The 18812-nt window shown below is 49.7% G+C and overlaps 1 protein-coding gene across 2 annotated transcripts in view; it reads right to left on the bottom strand.

The window, feature by feature from the left end:
• Klhl29 (kelch like family member 29) overlaps positions 1–18812 on the bottom strand; it is a 304108-nt gene that overhangs the window by 20713 nt on the left and 264583 nt on the right. For both annotated transcript variants that reach the window (XM_041642969.1, XM_041642960.1), the window contains one exon: positions 3137–3275. In XM_041642969.1, the coding sequence (XP_041498903.1) occupies positions 3137–3275 (139 nt within the window). The remainder of the gene's footprint in view (positions 1–3136; positions 3276–18812) is intronic.

Below are 18812 nucleotides of genomic sequence, written 5' to 3'. Positions count from 1 at the left end.
GGTTAGAGAATGGATGGTAAGAGGGGTTTCTGTCAGACAATCTCTCAATGTCAGTTAAATGCCTGAGGCTTCAAGATCCTCATCTGTAGAATGGGGAGTCTAACCATATGAGCGCCTCAAGCTAACATAGCTGAAAAACTTCTTGTCACCAGGTGGCAATCTTGTCCAAAAAGGAAGTGGTGAAGGATGGCTTAAAGGAGCTAGCTCATTAATGGAAGCGTGTGAGGAAAAAGTCTGGGCAAGGTAGGCCCCTGGGACTGTCAGGCAGCTGAGGAGGAAGGGACTTGACTGACGTCTGGGAGGCCAAACTGGGTAGACCCAGCTTTCTGCTCAGTCTCACTGTGATACCCTGTGTGGGTGTGTGTGCTTTTGTCTGTCTGTCCAGGCTCAATGCAAAGCTTATGACGTGGCTCCTCTCAGCCTGATTCATGCTTTCCTTCTCTGATCCATGTACCGTCTATCGCTGAGGACCTTGGGTAGGCTTTGGCCAATGCTGAAGACTTTGGGTGGGGTTGGGGCCCAGGAGAGACCCTGCCTCTTTGCAGAGAAGAATGAGATTTCCTATATGTCCCTCTTACGGCTCCAGGAAAGGCAGTCACACTGAGAATGGGGATGGAGTAGTGGACACATGACCTAGGTTGGTGGGGGAAAGGAACCCTGCTTGAGTTTCCAAGTCTGGAGTGCTGGTATAGCAAGGTGGTGGGGGTATCCCTGTTTTGACAGAGCTCAGCCAGGGTAGGTCAATATTGACCCATAAAAGTGCCAAGACACAGATTGTCCCTACTTCCTCATCTCATAAGACAACAGCCCCTGAAAAGGAGCCCCTGGCCCACTTTGTCCTGGCTGCTCCAACCACTGTATGTTAAGGCTTGAGGGTCCCGGATGTGATGGGGACTGGGACAACATGGTGATGGCATGGTCCCTGACCATAAAGAATGTGGGGGCCACGTGGCTCACAAAGATAACATCTTCTTGTGAAGACCTTGCCTCCTTCCTTCAGAAGCTTCTGTTTGCAGCCATCAGCATGACTGGCAACATGAACCGTGTGGCCAGGACAGAGAAAGGAAATTCAAAATGACAATAAACAAACACTGCTCCATTTTCTCGTTACTCCATGCATGCTGAAGGCCCCAGAACTCAACCATGACTCGATCAGATTCATCTGCCTGCCTGCCTACGACGTGGGTGCCCTTTAGGCCCTGAGAGCCCGGCCTGCCCTGTGCTCTCCTGGTCATCCTCCCCAGCTCACCCCAACACTGGCCTCTACCTGCTCTCTTCCCTTTTATGGCCTGAACACCTCTTCTCTCGTGTCTTGGCATTCAAACTTGTAGAGCCTTGCCAGGCTGGTCCTGTCACCTTCATTCAACATCATTTGACCAACTTCTTGTTTACAGCTGATAGAGCCTGAGGGAGAGGGTGTGGCTGGCCGGACCAGAGTCACAGGCTGAGTGTCAGAGTCAAGTGTGGGACCCAGGTCTCCTGACTCCTAAAGATGCTCTCTTTCTCCCAGGAACTGCTTAGGTAGAGCACCCACCCTTTCCCATCAGGGCTACTGAGGTAGTTAGGCATCCTCTCCTCACCTCACAGCAAGCCTAAGGGGTCAGTGGGAAGGCAGGGCCTGTTCACATCCGCTTCTGGAGAGGCAACCTGTTCATATCTGCTTTTGTCCCTTTCCTTGTCTGGATGGGTCTTCTTCCTCCTCTGACTATCCCAGAAGGTCCCACCTCCTGGGGTCCTCTTTCCTATTGTACGCTGAAGTTTGGCTTTGATGTGTTTTTAAAGGCACTAAAAGGCTTCTCCCCCGACACACATGGTTCTAGTCCAGGGCTGGGTCACTGTTCTACTTTATCCTTATATTCTGGAGCCCATTTGGATCAGAGACCAAGGTCCCAGATTATTTAGCTATGTTCCTGCCACTGCCTCGCAGAACTTCCTATAAAAAGAAGAAATCTCTGGACACGACTCTTCCCCCAGACTTGTGCCTCTAATCCTTGCCCTCAGACACAGGGAACCTAAGCACGGGGGCAGGAGACGGAGTTGTCCAGGAAATCACAGAGCCTGCCCCTCCTGTGTTGCACAGGGCCAGTGAGGCTGAGTGGAACCTCACACCCGGCGGCCTGGCGCTACGCCAAAGGACACAAGGGACAGGAAAGGAGATGCCATCCTGAAACAAAACACAGTCGCTCTGGGGTTAGTTGGCAAATCCAAACACAGCATTGGGAAGCAAGCAGAGGTCCTGTCCTCCCACTCTGAGCTCTGTCCAGGCTCAGCGTCCGCCCCGGAGAGGCTGCAAGGCAAAATGAGCAGCGGCATTAATCTGCTGATGGGTGAGAGAAATGTGAGCGTTACCCTGGGCTGGCCCCTCAGCTGCTCTCCCTCACTAAGGAGTTGGGAGGTGGCCCTGACATCTTTGCAAGGGTATGAAACAGCAAAAAAACAAAACAAAACAAAAAACCATTTTTTTTTTCCTAAATCAACAAAATGGAAAACCAAAGATACTCAGGCACCATTTACATCGGTCCAGGTAGAAATAAGAAATGGCCGAATGGGGCCAGGGTAGGCTGAGGCTGAAGGCTGAAGAGACCGTGTTTAGGACACACCTGGTCTGCACTTAGTGCCCAGGGTTCAAGCACGAGGCTTGGCCTACATGCTCTTCTCCCTGACTCAGGCTGGGGAAGAGCAGTGCCTGGGGTGCCTGGTGTTCCTCAGTGGGGATGGCCGACTCCATACGCTTTCCTGGCATTAGGTTCACCATCAACAATGGTGATGATGGATCTGGGGACCCTGAGGGACGGAGCAGTGTGTAATGATCCCATCAAATGGAGTCTATTGTTCTCTTAGTCTCAGGAAGGGCTTTTGCTCTGCTAAGAACATAGGACTTGGGGTGTGTGTGTGGCCTGCTGTGGGCTAGCTCCTGGTGGCCAGTGAGGCAGTGTGTGGGAGCAAGGGCTGCTCTGAGGCTGTGTGTGTGTGTGTGTGTGTGTGTGTGTGTGGGCACTGGGGAAGGAGAGGAGAGATGGCTACTGGCTCTGTGACAGGGAGTCACGCTTCAGGAACCTGCAAGAGAGGGGAGAGAAGCGACACAAAAGCGTCCTACGAAGGAACAGACCCGACCACAGCTGGAAGGAAGGCAAACCTTTGAATCAGGTCCTTGAAATACAAGCTGCAGGAAGCTAGAACATTTTGGTGGACTTCAAACTCTCTGCCTTCAACAACAATTTTCAGGTCTGTAAACGCTTTCGCTCTGCGCTGCTGGTTCAGTTCCTTCAACATGTCTGCAGAATAGAGAAGACAGACAGGGCCAGGTTCCCATTAAGAGGTTTTGATTTTTTATTTTCAGTTAAAATTTTTTTCCCAAGAAGTAGAGAAATAGAAAATACTTGATATTGTTTCTTGGCAAGGCTGGCTGAGCACTGACAGTCAAAAGAGGCCACAAACAATGCGTAAACAAGCAGCCACTGGGAGGGGCTACATAACCAAGGGAGTAACAACTTAAAAAAGCAAAAAACAAAACAACCCAAATATGATTAAAAAAAAATCAAACCCAGATATTGAAAGAAGTAGAGCGGGGAAAGATTCCCGTACTGACAATTGGAAACAGAAAATACATTACCACAAACAGCTTTTTAAAAAAATCTATCCTAGAACCATGGAATAAGGTCTCCAAATGCCAATGGTGCCAATGTAGCAAGTAAAGCATGGCATTGTGATGTAAGATGGGCTGGGCATGGCTCAGAGGAACAGAACCCCACAAACCCTGCGAAAACAGCACCCCTTCTGTTAGACACTCCAGCCATGGCATGGAACAAGTCTCCTGGGAAGGGCAACGGAGAATAGAAGGGCCCAGCGAGGGCTTGGCAGGTACCTCCTTCCATCTCACACTTTTGGGGCCTTCTGGGGGTAAGCAAGCAAGCAAGGGATGGGGTTGGGTGGGGTGGGGTGTTTCCCTGCATCTGTCCCATTTTCTGGGCTCTTCTTCCTGGATGCCCAGCCTTGCCTGTGCATCTGGCAATGGGAAGCTGCTTTGCAGCCCCTGCAGGCCTTAGGAAGTGGCTTGGGATGGAAGAGGGGTATTTCCTGCCCCAGCGGGTACATACCTACCTTTGCCTGGAGTCTTGGCCACCTGGGCAGGCACAGACAGAATCCAGGCCTGTGGGCTCCAGACCTAGGGATGCCATCCTTTTCTTCCAGACCCACCCCAAGGGCAAGAAGGGAGGAGAGAAGAGCCTGCCAGTCAGCCCATTTAATTAATGCGTACTTTTCCCATTGTTGAAGTTAGGACTTTGGGGGTAGCATCATTTCTCACTGCCCCTACCACATCTGGCTGTAACTGGGACCCTTCTTCTTTTTGGCATGTAGTAGCTGGATATCAGAGGCCTAGACCTTTGTCAGGGTGACTTAGACTGTCATCAGACAGAAATGACAAGAATGTCCCCTTACTATCACTCCAAGCTTTTCACATCTATGTTCAGCGAAGTTGACTTTCTAGAATGACCCTCTGGTGTCCCCTACTTCAAGCCTGAACATAGGGTCAGTACCAGTTGAACACCGAGATTCCCCTAACCCATAGTTCTTATTCTGGGTTAGTCACAGGGTGGTTAGGTGTCCCTGGGTGAGTTACTCCAGTCTGTCTGTGGCAGGTCCTCTATTTCTCTTTGAGCCTCTGTATTCGTATCTCTCAACAGGATCTGAAGCTCCTACTTGTATCTGCAGAGACCAGTGGGGTCACATGATCTTGTCCAGCTCAGGGATGGGAATAGGGTGAGTGGGGCCTCGACAGTCTGGCAGGCCTTCCTTCACAAGAATACACTGGGCTTGGGCTCTGCTGAAGACTGAAGATGAGGGGGCTGAGGTGGTGGAAATATCCCTTGAGCCACAGACCACGACGTCCTGGACCCCTAACCACATGGTAGGCTGAGCTGGAACTACGGGGGGAATGATCGCAGGTGCGTATGTGGAAGACTCTGGCTGGGCCCTCCACCTTCAGCAGGGCCCTAGACAAGGCTGGAGGGTTTGGGCTGTGTGGGTGGGTATGGGTGAGTGGAAAGCCAGACAGCAATGGGAGCGCCATGGTTGGTAGGTGAGACTATATCCTGAGAACCACGCCAAGGAGCTCTGGGGCCTGAGAGTGCTACAGGGGATTGTATGTAGGAAAGTGGAGAGGTTATTCTTGTTCCCCAGTGATCTGATAGCCAGACTGGATGGGAGTGATGTAGGAAACCCAATGGGAGGCAGGAAGACAACCTATATCCAGAGAGCTTGATTTTGGAGCCAGACCTGAGGGAAACTTGACCTCTGCCTTCTGTGAGCTAGGCAGCCTTGGAAAGGTAAAATAACGGGTTTCCAGCACCCTGCTTGTTGAATGTTAATGAGGTAGCATATGCTCAGAACCTACTGTGCCCAGTGTCGCTGAACTAGATTCCAATATTGCTGATTGTGGAGTAAGAAGAAGAGGCCTGATGGAGACCGAAGGGTAGAGAAAGCATGGAGGCCTCGGCCACTATAGGGCAGGAGGGGGCAAAGGGACATCTGGGAAGGGACCAGAGGAAGAGTGGTTTTGGGTAAGCCTGTAGAGAAAGAGAGGGTAAGGCATGGGAAGTGGCGAGAGGCCTGGGCTGGAGACAAGCCTGTGGGGGCTCAGAGAGGACCTGTGGGACCAGGCGGGGCACATGTAAATTGTGAAGCTTGGGTTCTTACAGAGCCTGCAGCTGGGTGAGCCTGGTGGATTATGTCACTTATGAGCAAAGAGAGAGGTGGGGGAGAATTTTAGGCGAGGATTCCAAATCTTAAAACTTGAAAATATTTTTCAAAACTTAAGAATATGTGTTTGTATGTGTGTGTCTGTGTGTCTCCCTACATGCATGCAGGTACCTGCAGAGACCAGAAGAGGGCATCAGATCCCCAGCAGCTGGAGTTACAGGCAGTTGTGAGCCACCTGACATGGTGCTGCCAACTGAACTCTGGTCCTCTAGAAGAGCAGCAGGCATTCTCAACCAATCAACCATCTCGCTAGCTCCTTGGTCCTAGTTCTTATTCTGGATTTGTCATGGGCAGTTAGGTGGCCCTGGTACCTGTACCAGTTCCTGTAGGACAAAGTAGTTCTGTGGCTCCCTGGTCATCACACTGTTTGGAAAGCAGATCCAATCCCGTGTGCTTGTAAAGTTAGCTAGTGCTGGAGCCAGGCCAACATCCCACTCCTGTGTGTTCTGATGTTTCAAAGACTTTCCGTACAAGTCAAGGTTCTGGCAATGACTCTAGCCACATCCCTAGTCCCAGCAGCAACACTGGCTGCACCAGGAATGCCAAGCCTGGGTCCAGATCTAGCAGGTGTCTGGGATTCAGGCGTCACCTCCCTCTCCATACATGCTTGTTTTCTGTGCTCTGCGCCTCTACCTTTGCAGAAATCTGATTTAATGGTTGGGGACGATCATTCACTTCCAGAAGAATTTTTCAATTTATGAAAGAGCTCACCAGGGGATTCCTTTTCACAGCAGGCCCAGTGCCTTCCAAGTATTGATCAGTTGGTATGTGCTTGCCACTGCCTGCAGCGTGCTGGCGGGGAGGGTGGGCATGGCAGTCTATCCTTGTCAGGACCACACCCTGAATCCACAGGAGCAAGGCAGTGGCTACTGGCTTGGGTGAGAGCTGCTTGACTTCTTCACTCTTGTCTCAGGGCTGAACAACCCTCCTGAATTTTTGAGGTGTCTCTTGGAAACAGTCCAAAGAGCTGGGCCCGGTATGGGAAGAGCTGCAGGATTTGTGTGGAACTTGGATCAAAGGCTGAGTTTTCAGGGCCCCCGAGAATACCTTGCACCTGTAGGATTCAGGCCGGGCCAAAAACCCTTGGGCCCTCCCCAGGCAAAGACTCGATGGTACCACATTAGTGAGGGCCTGATAGTCTGAGCCCACATGGGGTGGGGCATAGCTTTGGCTTCCATTCCTGCTGGCTGGCATTTGGGGGCATTTCCCAGTCTTCTTGGGCATGCTTACAGAATTGGCTGTCCTGTACCCTGCTCCCCCGACCCCAGCAGGGGTTCTTCTCCCACTGAGATCACCTCCTTCCAAGCTATCTCTATACTGCAGCTCCACACAGCATGCAGCCACAGGCCTCTGGTTATACGGCCCCATCAAAGGTGAGCAGAGTAAGTTAGGTGTCATTGAGACCCAGCTTCGCCTCCAGTTGCCTTTACTTTCTAGGGAAGCCCCCCTCCATATGCCTAGGGCAGCACTTGGCTTCCAAATGTGTTTCCCTCTGCCCAAGTCCTCTTCCCTCATTCTTCATCTGTCTGATGACCATTGGTTTTCCATGCCAGTCCTGATATCATCTGGTCCCAGGTCTCCTTGCCTCTTCTTACAGCTTTTGCCCTCTGCCTTTCCACACACACTTTCCCAGCATCCTGCACTGCCTTCTTTACAGCACACTATGCCTTGTAATTATTTATATACATGTTTGCCTCCTGCACCAGACTGCATTATATCTATATCTATCTGTCTCTCTCTGTCTCTCTCCCTCTCTATCTCCACCTGTATCTATCTATCTATCTATCTATCTATCTATCTATCTATCTTTTTTTTTTTACCTGTAACACTAAGTTCAGGGCCTGATATGTGTGCAATTCACACAGTAAGTTGCAAAAATTCTCTACTATCAATTGGCAGAGATAATTTTCCACCTTTTGGATCATGGTTGGCCTTATGATTTGCTTTGAACCATAGAATTAAGTAGAAAGGACCTTTACATGGGTGTTAACCACAACCTCAAGGGGATCTGCTTGCTTTTGCTACCTTTGGAGATCCCTGACATCACCTCACATGAACAAACTGTTCATGTTGTTAACATGAACATGAACTGATAGCTTGTTGGAGGATGAGAGATGGCACAAAGCAGAGATGAGACATGTCAGAGTAGCATGTACACACCAGCCAGCTTGTGCCATGACAGCCTGACATAACCCTCAAATCGCCTAGCCACAACCATAATCTAGATAAGTGAGTTTCACTTTAAGGCAGTATGTTTGAGAACTGCTGGTTAGCTAGCAGGAGCCACTTGATTTCAGAAGGCGGGAATAAATGATGGACTCATGAGCCCAGAACTTGCCTGTGTCAGTTTTCCCTGTTAGTTTGGTGTGAGGTTAATTAAAAATAATGTGTGGACATTCCACTGTGCCCATCTCTGATGTGTACGGTTTAGTAGAACACGCACACTGTTTTACATCTAATTTCTACAAACCCTTTCCAAATTGAAACTGTATATCCACGAAACCACCACCTCCCTTAGCTGTGTTCTCCCTGGCCACCATTCATTTTACTTTCTGTCTCTGTGACTGACTTCCCTGGAGATGTCCTATAAGTGAAACTGTACACGTTCGTCCCCCTTGGAATTGGTTTCTTTTACTTGAGTGCCTTCAAGGTTTGTCTACATTGTGTGGTGTGTCAGAATTTCCTCCTGACTTACATCCTATGGCAAGTAGATACCATTTTAAAATGCATCCATTTTCAGCTGTTGGGACTGATGTTGCTCCGAGGCTAACTCTCCACACACGTATGGGTCTCTCCAGCCACCCTAGTCTTTGACTCCATTAGAATTGGTTGGGATGAAACAACCCCAGCTTCACAGGGCATGAGAGGGGCCTGGGGGTGCCAAGAGGGTTCTGCCTGGAGCTGTGTGCTTGTTTAGAGGAGAATGAGACCACAGACAGAAGCAGGACCAGAGATGATGTTGCAGCCAAACTTCTGCATATTTTTTTAACCAAAAGACACAAGTTATTTGTCAGAGACTAATGGGCTCGATCCAGCCGGTCTAGAAGGCCTGTCTGAGGTGGTAATAAAGAGAAAGGGGTGTCAAACAGTAAAAGGCAAAGAATTCCAGGGGCTTTGCAGCAGAGAAGTCCATTAAATCAGAGCCCCGAGAAAGGTTGTGCAGCTGAATAATTTTTTTTTTTCAGTGCTCAAGCAGGAACCCAGCTAGGTGATAAATGCTCCTGGTCCCATTGGTATTTATGACACATACATGATAAAGGACCCGAAAACATTATACACTCAGAGTATGGGAAATACACTGAGAAAGCCCAGTGAAGACTGTATCATGCATGTCCAGAGGGTAATTCATCTGGGAGCACAGAAGCTGGATGTGAGCTGACACCATGGGGACAAATGGGAGCTTTGCACAAACAGCCTCCTCAGAGGATGCTTCGGATAGCCATGCCACCCGGGAGGTACTTGGAGCCAGCTCTCCTTACAGCGGCTTTGAAGTCTTCACAAAGTGAGCAGAAGCACGCCTCATCCTCCTCCGGACTGATGCTCCAGTCCAAGGCCCAGGGATCGCCCAGAATTGGACAGTTTGTGCCTGCAGGGAATATGACTGGAAAACCTTGACGTCATCACTGAGTTACCACAGACTGCTACCATAAAGGCTCTTTCCCCTTCTGGGGGAGGTCCTTGCTGTTAAACTCCTCTCTGGGACTCGCAGAGCCTTCTGGAGTCTGCTCTTTTCTTTACAGCTTCGTCATCTCTCTGTGTTGATGCCCTGTGCTTCCTGCTCGTTTGACCAAGTCATCTCTTATGCTCAGGTCTACAAATCCTTTACGCCTCCGCTTTATGTGGTGTCCTCTAAGGAATCTCACAGAGTTGCCCTCTTCTGTGGTCCTGAGAGACTCTGCTGGTGCCTCAGGATCAGATAAAGCTCTTGGGTTGCCTCATTCTAGACTCTGTTGTCTACCTGTCTCTTCTCCAGGCTGCAGTTCGAATGGCTTGTCTCTGTGGCCCTGGAGTACATGGCACACACCCACTCTCCCACACACACACTAAAAAACCTCCCTTCATTTGTGATCAGAATTCTAGTGGGCTACAGAACCCATAGCAGGTGTGGGAAGTAGTCGAGAATGTCCTTAAACACAATTCAACTAAACTAGTCAAAGGACCCAGCTGTGTAGAAGTAGAAGGACCCACTGTAGAAGTCAAGCCCCCTATGAGCCTAGGAGATAGCGGTGCTAATAACAACACTGGTAAACGTGCCCACAACTTGAAGGATGAGGTCTCATTGCTAAAGTGCACCCACTCACGATTTAGATATTTGGGAAGAGACTGAATAATTCTGTTTGGCTCCAGTTGTTTAGAAGACCCTTAAATGACTTTTGTAGGAAGGACCAGCTAATTCCGTGACATTGAACAACAGCTGAGCCTGTGTGTGACCTTTGACACACACTGGCTAGAGAGATGTGGTCCTTTGAATGTTCCAGGTTCTAGCCATCCAGATGGTAAGGTTTACCCAAAGGTAATCCAAAACCAAATGCATGAGTCAACAGACCGTGCCTAGGGGCATCATTTGGGAAGGAATTAGAGGAGGGCAAGGGTAGAGTGTCATATTCTCAAATCAAAAGCTTTGCAGAAGGGATCTAGTCATCATGGTGGACCGTGGATGAGATATGGCAGTAGGAGTGGGGATCACATTTCATCTTCACACAGGAAGCAGACAGCGAGAAAGAGAGAACAGGAAGTGTGGTCAGGCTATAAAACCTCAAAGAGCACCTCCAGTGACGTACTTTCACTAGGAAATCTGCCTCCTGAACTTTCCATAACATTCCCAAACAGCACCACCAACTGGGGACTACGTGAGCCTACGGGAGACATTTCTCATGCAAACCAAACCGCCACACATGTCATACCCCAGCTCCAGCCCAAGAAACCCGGCCAGAAGGTGGTTTCCACCTCAGGGTGGTAAGGTAACCCTTGGCTAAGCAAGGAAGTCTACTGGGCAATGCCTGAGGCTGCAAACTTCGGAAGTGCCTGACTAGCTTAACTTTAGTAGCTGTTAGATTTTCTAGCCTTCATTGAAGATTCTTCCTCTCTTTCTCTTTTGGTTTTTTGAGACAGGGTTTCTCTGAGTAGCCTTGGCTGTCCTAGAATTTACTCTGTAGACCAGGCTGGCCTTGACCTCAGAGATCTGCCTACCTTTGTCTGTGAGTATTAAAGGCGTGTGCCACCACCTGGCTAAAGATGCTTTCGTTTGGCTCCTTTTTCCGCTTGGAGGGTGGGTGGGAGCTGAAAAACTGACATTCTTGGATGAGAGCAGAACGTCCTGAAGGCTTCATGTTGAGAGACAGCCAGAGAAGACCAGAGCTTGGGAGAAGTTGGGCGAGAAATGAGGTCAAGGATAGGGGTGTGAGAGTCTACAGAGGAGAGGCAGGACTCTGGGGTGACATCCTGGAGTGTGCGATCTGCAGTGCAATGAACTGACAGGTGAACCAAATCAGGACCTCGGGGGGCTATGGAGTGACTGGAAGCCAGCATGTCAGATGTGGAAGGGGCCAGTGGCAGCCAATGGACATTTAGGAAGAAAGGCATTCCTAATATCCTTGTATGATCTAAGAATATAGCTTGGTAGCATGGGAGTGTGGTGCCTCGAAGGACGTAGGTTGTAATGACAAGGAGAGGACGAGGCTCAGATATGGTCCCAGGGACTAATTTGTAGGGGTGAGGAACTCATTTTTGTGTTCTCATAAGTGTTCTTGTCTTTATGAAACTTTTTGGCCTACAGTGTATCTATCAGAGGTTTTGTTTCTTTCCCATGGTGGGGGACTGGGATTTTGGGGAGATGGGGGAAATTCTTCACCGGGGGGACTGGAGTTAAGAAGTCATGATAGTTATTTGGGGTCAGCAGAAAGCCAAGTTCAGAACCTTGGAGAGTTAAAATCACCCCCCCCCCCCATAGTCCAGGTAGCTGATGTGGTTAGGGAGGAGCTTGAAACAACCTAAGGCACCCAGGGCTGTGGGTGAGATCGGGGAACTGATATCTCCTTCAGGGGATGACACCTTGAGTTCCAGGAACTTGGAGCGGAACACATACCCACTGGTGTGTTCATGAAACATGTCTCCTTTGTGCTGGGTACTGGTGCATGACAGGGACACACGAATTAACATATATGCAGTTTGGGGGCAGTACAAGGTTTACTGGGAGACACACTGATATAACCATGCTAACAGGGACAGGCGCTGAGTAGAAGAACAGAAACGAACACCTGGTTCTGCCTGGGAGACCCAGAAGGCACTAAAGTGGGGGTGGGGAAGTGGGGGGTGTGAATGGAGCAGGGCAGAATGCTTGTCTAAGAAAGACCCAAGAGAGTGCTCCAGGGAGCTGGAGTGCTAGTTGAGAAGTCTCCAAGGTTTGAAAGGGTCCGTGCTGTTCCATGAGACACCGAGATCCTTGGTGGTTTTTACGAGCAGATGACCTAGGGAAGGCTGGCCAGGAAGTGAAGGAGTAATTGCTGCCTATGTCACCTGTGGAGAGTTGAGTGTATGGGAGGCAGGCTGAAGATAGCCCAGTGCTCTAGCCTCTGCCCAGAATGCCGACAGCCCTGGTACACAGGATGGTGCCTTGCTCTGAACTGACTCACTGTGGCTCCAGGTGCATTTAGGGGACCTGCTCTGGGCCAGGTCCTGGAGGAAAAGGAATCTACTTTCCATTATCAAAAATAACCAGAGTCCCCCAAGGACTGGCACTGTGGTCAATCTGGTTCCATGGCCTCCATTCTTGTCCTAGTCCCCAGCCCAGCTCCTGGGCTTCAGCCAATGCCTTCTCCCTGATTTTGTCCGAGATGGATTCTGTGGCCGGTGTCCCAGGCTCCTGACTGCAGACATGCCAGTCATGAATGCTGTGTTCGACAGGATCTGTGGATGCTGGAAGAATACAGGTGTACAAAGGGATGCACACAGTCACAGGGAATGGGAGGCTTAGATTGGTCTTCAGAGCGGACCTTATTGCAGGTGGAAGGGAGGGGACTTTCTTAGCTGCCTACATGTGCAAAGGCTCAGGGCCGTGCAAGACCGTATTCCAAGCATGGACAACTGAGGAGGGAGGCTGGTAAGAAATGAGGCAGATGGGACAGGTTGATGCCACCAGGAAAGGCTACATAGCTGTGCCAAGGAACCTATAAATCTTTACATTTTTAAATGTGTGTGTGTGTGTGTGTATCCATATGTGAGTGCAGGTGCCCAGTGAGTCCAGAAGACCATGTCAGATCTTCTGGAGCTGGAGGTACAGGCGGCTGGGAAGCAACCAACTTCTGGGTGCTGTGAACTGAACTCTGGTCCTCTGCAAGAGCACAAGATCTCTTAACCATGAAGCCATCCTGATAGCTTCGGAAACCCCCAGCTCTTAAGCCAAGAGCTGGAATTGAGAAAAGTTACATAGATGACCTTGGGCACAGATATTTGGGGGACTGGCAGCTGCCTGTCTGGAGAGATGGAGCATCTTCTGGTAACAGCTGCTGCCAGCAACATGAGTGAGCTGTGAGGAGGAGGCCTGGTCTGGCCTCTGGAGGCCACAGAAGGGGACTCTTGGGGAAGCCGTCAGAGGGTTTATATATAAATTCAGTATAGAGTGTGGCCCCAGGGTGTTGAGGAGACCCTGACTACTTTTTTGGCAAGTATAAACTCGGAACACGTTTTCTCAAAGCACAGTGGGGAGTTGGTACAGCCACCACATCCTCCAGTATAGCACAGCCCCTGGTTAGACAAGAAGGGCTTCAGACTTGGAGCTAAAAGCGGGCCGTTAGGCAACCTGTTTCCTCTGTCTGGGACATAGTGGCTAGCCATCAACTCTGGGGAGGGGAGGCCTGTGAGAGCCCAGCTTCCCTTTCATGACCCTGCTGCGTTCCCAGAGAGGCTGGGCTCCTCCATCATTTTTAAACACACCCTGTCCCTCTCTCTAGCCTAAAGTTCCCGTTCCCTCAGCTGCCTGTCTCCTAGATTCCAACAAAGCTGTCTGTGCGGAATTGAGAGGGGTGTGTGAAGGTCTCCAGGGGTCTGCACCCACTGCAGACCTGAGAGTAGGTTGGAAATAGAAGAACAATGGCCTGGATGAGGAAATGGTGTCCTCACCTAAGCGACAAACAGTCTAACAGTCAGGGACCCAGCCTAAGAGTTTAAATCTGCAAGCTACGTCCTACAACACTGTACTTCGATAGATACTTCTTGGATCTAGTTCCTCAAACATCTGGTCACTTGGGTTTGGGAAAGGCAGTCACCCATTTCAGCAGCAGGACAGCTATCAAGATGGCTCAGGGATGGGGTGGGGGCAGGCAAAGGAGAGACAAAGGCAAAGGGAAATCCGTCCGTGGGTCTCTTCCATCTGCTTCAGTACGAGTCATTATTTCCAAAGCATTCTGACAGTCACTATCCCAGCAGACAAATCAATAGTTTTAAAGGATTTGCAAGAATTAATGAACCAGAGCTGGGAGTACAATCAGTTCAAGGACCCGAGTAAACAGGGAAATGAAACAGAAACCCTGAATGCCAGGGGCTAATGGCCACTCCAGATGCTATGGAGGGGAAATTCATGGCAGCCCAGCCAACTGTGGGATGAGGGGGTTAGGAGAGCAGAGTGTGGGTGCACTTGTGTGGGGCTGAGGCACAAGGACCCTTTCCTGCCCACCTGTGCCGTCCAGTCTCCTAGGAGACTGTCTATCCCTGGTTCTCCATCCGTGTCCTCTTCTCTTGCTCTGAATAGGTAAGACCTGGGAACCATGTATACCTCCTGCCCTTTCAGGAGATGGAAGCTCGGGGTCTTTTCTAGTTTTTAACAAAGCTAATGGTCTTTCATATCATGTAAGTCATGTCTGCTGTCATTCTGGGAAAATCAGGAGATCCTACAAAGCACAAAGATGTGCCTCCAGTGACTCAGAGTGTACAGAGTGGAGGTCAGGCATGGCAGCCTATGGGACGGCACAGGCAGGTGAGGGGGCTGTCCCGACACTCCTTCACTCTCCCATCTTGGGTTGGGCCTCTTTCCCAGTGTCTATGTCAATCCTTCCTCTAGCTAATTCTGTCTCTAGGCAAGCGTTCGTGGGTAGAAATGCTGATTTTTTTTCACTATGTATATGAAGTCATTGGTCCCCAAAGCCAGTCTGTGCTCCAGATGCTGTGCTCCAGGTGACAACTTACTGCTGGAGACCCCAAGCACAAACAGGGAGGTCTGCTTGGGTATACAGCCTGTGCTCTTGGACCGTCTGGATCAATTTCCCTAGCCTGGTACTGTTTCCTGTTATTTCAGCTAAGTACTAGATTTAATCATAGTTCTTTTCGTCAAGGTCATTTTCCTGTGGGTCTCTAGCTTGGCAGTCAGCTTTTCCTAGGAGGTAGACTTAACAAACTCTATACTAAATTCACAGGCCTACCTTTTACAAATTTGTGGGGTATGTCACACAATAGTTTCCATCCTGTGTCGGTAGGCCCAGGCTTGTACGCGTGCCCATGAGCATGACTCTGCGGGCCTCGGGTTAGGGTGGACTAGGGGCATAGTAGCCACACTGGCCACTGTGCCTTGGTTAGTTGGAGGTGGGTAGAGTGGGCACATAGTAGAGAGTACCACCCCTGCTCAGATCCAGATGCTGAAAGATGAGCCAGGCTGTTTTCAGTCACAGGTCACACAGTAACAGTAACAGGTCGAGCACTGCTGTGAACTGGTGTGTGTGTGTGTGTGTGTGTGTGTGTGTGTGTGTGTATGGAAAGTGAAGAGGAGGAAGCAGTAATCTCAGAGGCAGGCTACAAGATGGGTCTCAGGATAAGCTTCACCTGGGAACTCAAAAAATGACTGATGAGCTGGGTGTTTTGGCGCACGCCTTTAATCCCAGAACATGAGAGGCGGAGGCAGGAGGATCTCTGTGAGTTTGAGACCAAAGACAGGACTACATAGAGAGACCCTGTATACAAAGGGGGAAAAAAAGCCTAGGCTCTATCCCCAGAGTTTTTAAGTCAACAGTATATGAAAGGTAAACGTAGGCACTGGGATTTCTTTAGAATGTATGTGTGAATGCATGCGCAAAGTACCAAAGTTGATGTCTAGTATCTTTCTTGATTGCTATCATATCATATCTATCTGTCTATCATCTATCTATCTATCTATCTATCTATCTATCTATCTATCTATCTATCTATCCCAGACTTCAGCATTTGGCCAATATGACTAGCCAGCTCCCTTAGCAGATTCCCCTTCTCCATTTCCCTTGCCCTGGCCATCTGGACTTTTAGAGTCCTGGGATTTGAACTCTGGTCTTCAGGCTTGCAAAGCAAGTGTTTTACCCCCGAGCCATCTCCCCAGCCCCAGCACAGGCTTTCTAAGAGCTAGCTCCTCAGGAGACTCTAATGTATAACAAAATCTGAGAACCTCGGCTTTCCTAGACGTGGACTGCTGTTGGTTTTGCCTTTCTATTTTCACTCCTCAAGTGTCCAGATCTGCTCTCAGAGTGCAAAGACATTTACTGAAAAAATAAAATAAAATAAAATTAAGGAGCGACAGCTTGACAGCTCCAAGAGCCAGCAATTCATGCAAATGAATGCAAATAAATACACACTTTCATACATATGTTTATGCAAATATTCTTGTGGTCCTGCAAATCAGTCACTTGCCTGCAAGCAGCCACCTACAATTTCTTGGTGAGAACCCCAGGCAGGGTGCCTGGGTTAATGACAAGTGGTATCATGACCTCCCACGATGACATGTCTATTAGCAAACTCGTCTCAAAAGTCCTAGAGAACCTTACTGAACCGAGCTCTGCCCATCTCAGACTCTCCTCCAGGCCCCCAGCCCCCCAGCCCCACCGCTCACTCAAGACCACTGGTGAGGGAAGGACTGTGAACGACAACTCAGCAGAAACGCTAAGGCTACCAGGCCTGTGGTCAGAGAAAGTAGCTGTGGCAGCTGATGACCCTTGAAAACGATAGTGAGGACAAGGACTGGCCGGCTTTAGCTCAGTGCTCATCTAGGCGGGCTGGCATGTTGTTAGACACTTGCCCTGCGTAGAGGATCTACCCTACAGCTAATTTGTCTCACCAGGGGACACATTTCAGAAGAAAACACCGTCCAGTCGAGATCATAGACTGGAGCCCCGCGGCACGTATACCTCTCCATCAACCGACTGCGGCGTCTCGTCCCTGCTCATACCCTGGTGCTGCCCGAGCTGGGAGGGGAGCGATGAGGTGAGTCTGAGGCCACACTTGGGTACTGTGTCCTGCCCAATCAGCCTGTCCTGCATGGCTCTGCAACGTCACACACCATTTCTTACTCCTTTAGATGTGGTATCTGGGAGGTAGATGCCATAGCATTAGGAAGGCTTCCGGACATGGAAAGGTTCCCGAAGATAAGAGTCTGGCTTGTTATACAGGAGGTGCTTAATACATTTCCTGTTGGCTGACAGGAAGAAGAATTTACTTCATCTTGCTGTGCCTGACTATCTCGGCTCTCCCGTAACTACACATATAAGCTGGGAAGGGCAAGACGTGGCCTGCCTCCTTTCTGGCATTCATCCTCAGGAAGGAGAGGACAGACAAGTCACAGCGCTTGTGGTGGGCAGAGGCAGAGCGCTCTCTCCCCAATCCAGCCTGGACAGGACCTCTGTTACTAACACTTCAGTAGAAACCAGAACTCAGTTCAGAATTCAATTATAGGGCAGCAAAGACCTGTTCCAGCCACCTTTCTGGACCCCAGTGACACCTACTCACCCACTCCCCCCAGCACATCCCATAGTTTCTGAGCAGAGGGTAATCTCACTATGTTGACTTGGGAGTCAGCTTAGCCTTCCTGACATCACAGGTCGTTCACTCTCAGTTCTTGTTGGCTCAACATTTTCCATGAGGAAAGCAGCTTTTACACATAGGAAATGACTTCCCAGAGGACCAGGTAGATCCTGCTCTACCCACCAGTCAGTGCCCAGGCCCTAGGGAGGGAGTACCATCTCCCTCCAGTTCACTTTCTGTGGCTGGCTTCAATCAAATCTCAAAGGTCAATTCTATTCTTTAATTCTTTCAGGCCGACCCTTCACCTCTTCAGCTTTTCTGGGGTATTGAGGAGATTGACTGCCTCCAGTTACAGAGCTGCTAAGTGATATGGGACAAAGGAGATAAGGTGTCATTGTCCCCCCCCCCCCCATGCGAAGGGAGTGTTCATCCCATGGACTACAGGCTGGTTGATTGTCTGGGGGCTCCCTCCCAAAGGGTCTGGGGTATGATGTGACCTTATCCACATGCTAACCAAAGGCAGGCCTGCTCTGTACAGAGAGAGGCCATCTTACTTAGGACCTCAGGAACCCCTAGGCGGGTCTTTGGGGGGCTATTGTTGAGAGTTCAGATCAGTCCTAGAAACCTCAAGAACAGAACAAGAGTAGAATTTACATCTTAGGGCCCAGAACTTAAAATTCAAAGCTTCATGCTGCCCCCCCTCCCCCCCACGGAGAGCCCAGGGCTTGACATAGCCTAGTCCCTGGAGGCTGGACTCCTGACTTAAAATGGACATCAGGCAGTGCTCTGGAGAACCCTCTCAGCTCCTAGATGCCTCCAGCTCGCTGACTGGCACCTGACAGTGTGCAGGGTATTAATTATGGACAGAGCTTTTCAGCATGCAATAAAAAGCCTTTTAAAACCTTCCGATGGGAGGTGATTAACTCTATTAAGTGGCATTATGGATCTTCCTATCTGTTGCTTTCATAAACATAGTTGTAGGCGGAATGTTTTATTGTGGGCATAAAAATGTCCCGCATTACAATGCATAAACACATATTGATGTTGTATTTCTTTACTGTGTCACCGCCCCAATCCCCAACCACTCCGTAAAGAAACTACACGTCTTAATAATTTATGCTCCAAGTTTTAACCAGGATTATCAATGGCATGTTTTGAGCTTTCTCTTTGGGCAACACAATAGATCATAGTAAAAATGCACCGACAAGCGATGTGTCCGTTTGATTTTTTTCCACCTGAATCAGCAGCCCAAATTCCAGACACAGCAGTTTAGGGCAAGCCGCATGCTGAAGAATTTAAGT

This window comes from Microtus oregoni, unplaced genomic scaffold, assembly GCF_018167655.1.
Source record: "Microtus oregoni isolate MIOR12 unplaced genomic scaffold, Mior012 000002F_ref0000024, whole genome shotgun sequence".
NCBI lineage: Eukaryota > Metazoa > Chordata > Mammalia > Rodentia > Cricetidae > Microtus > Microtus oregoni.
This window is presented reverse-complemented; position numbering and strand designations above follow the sequence as displayed.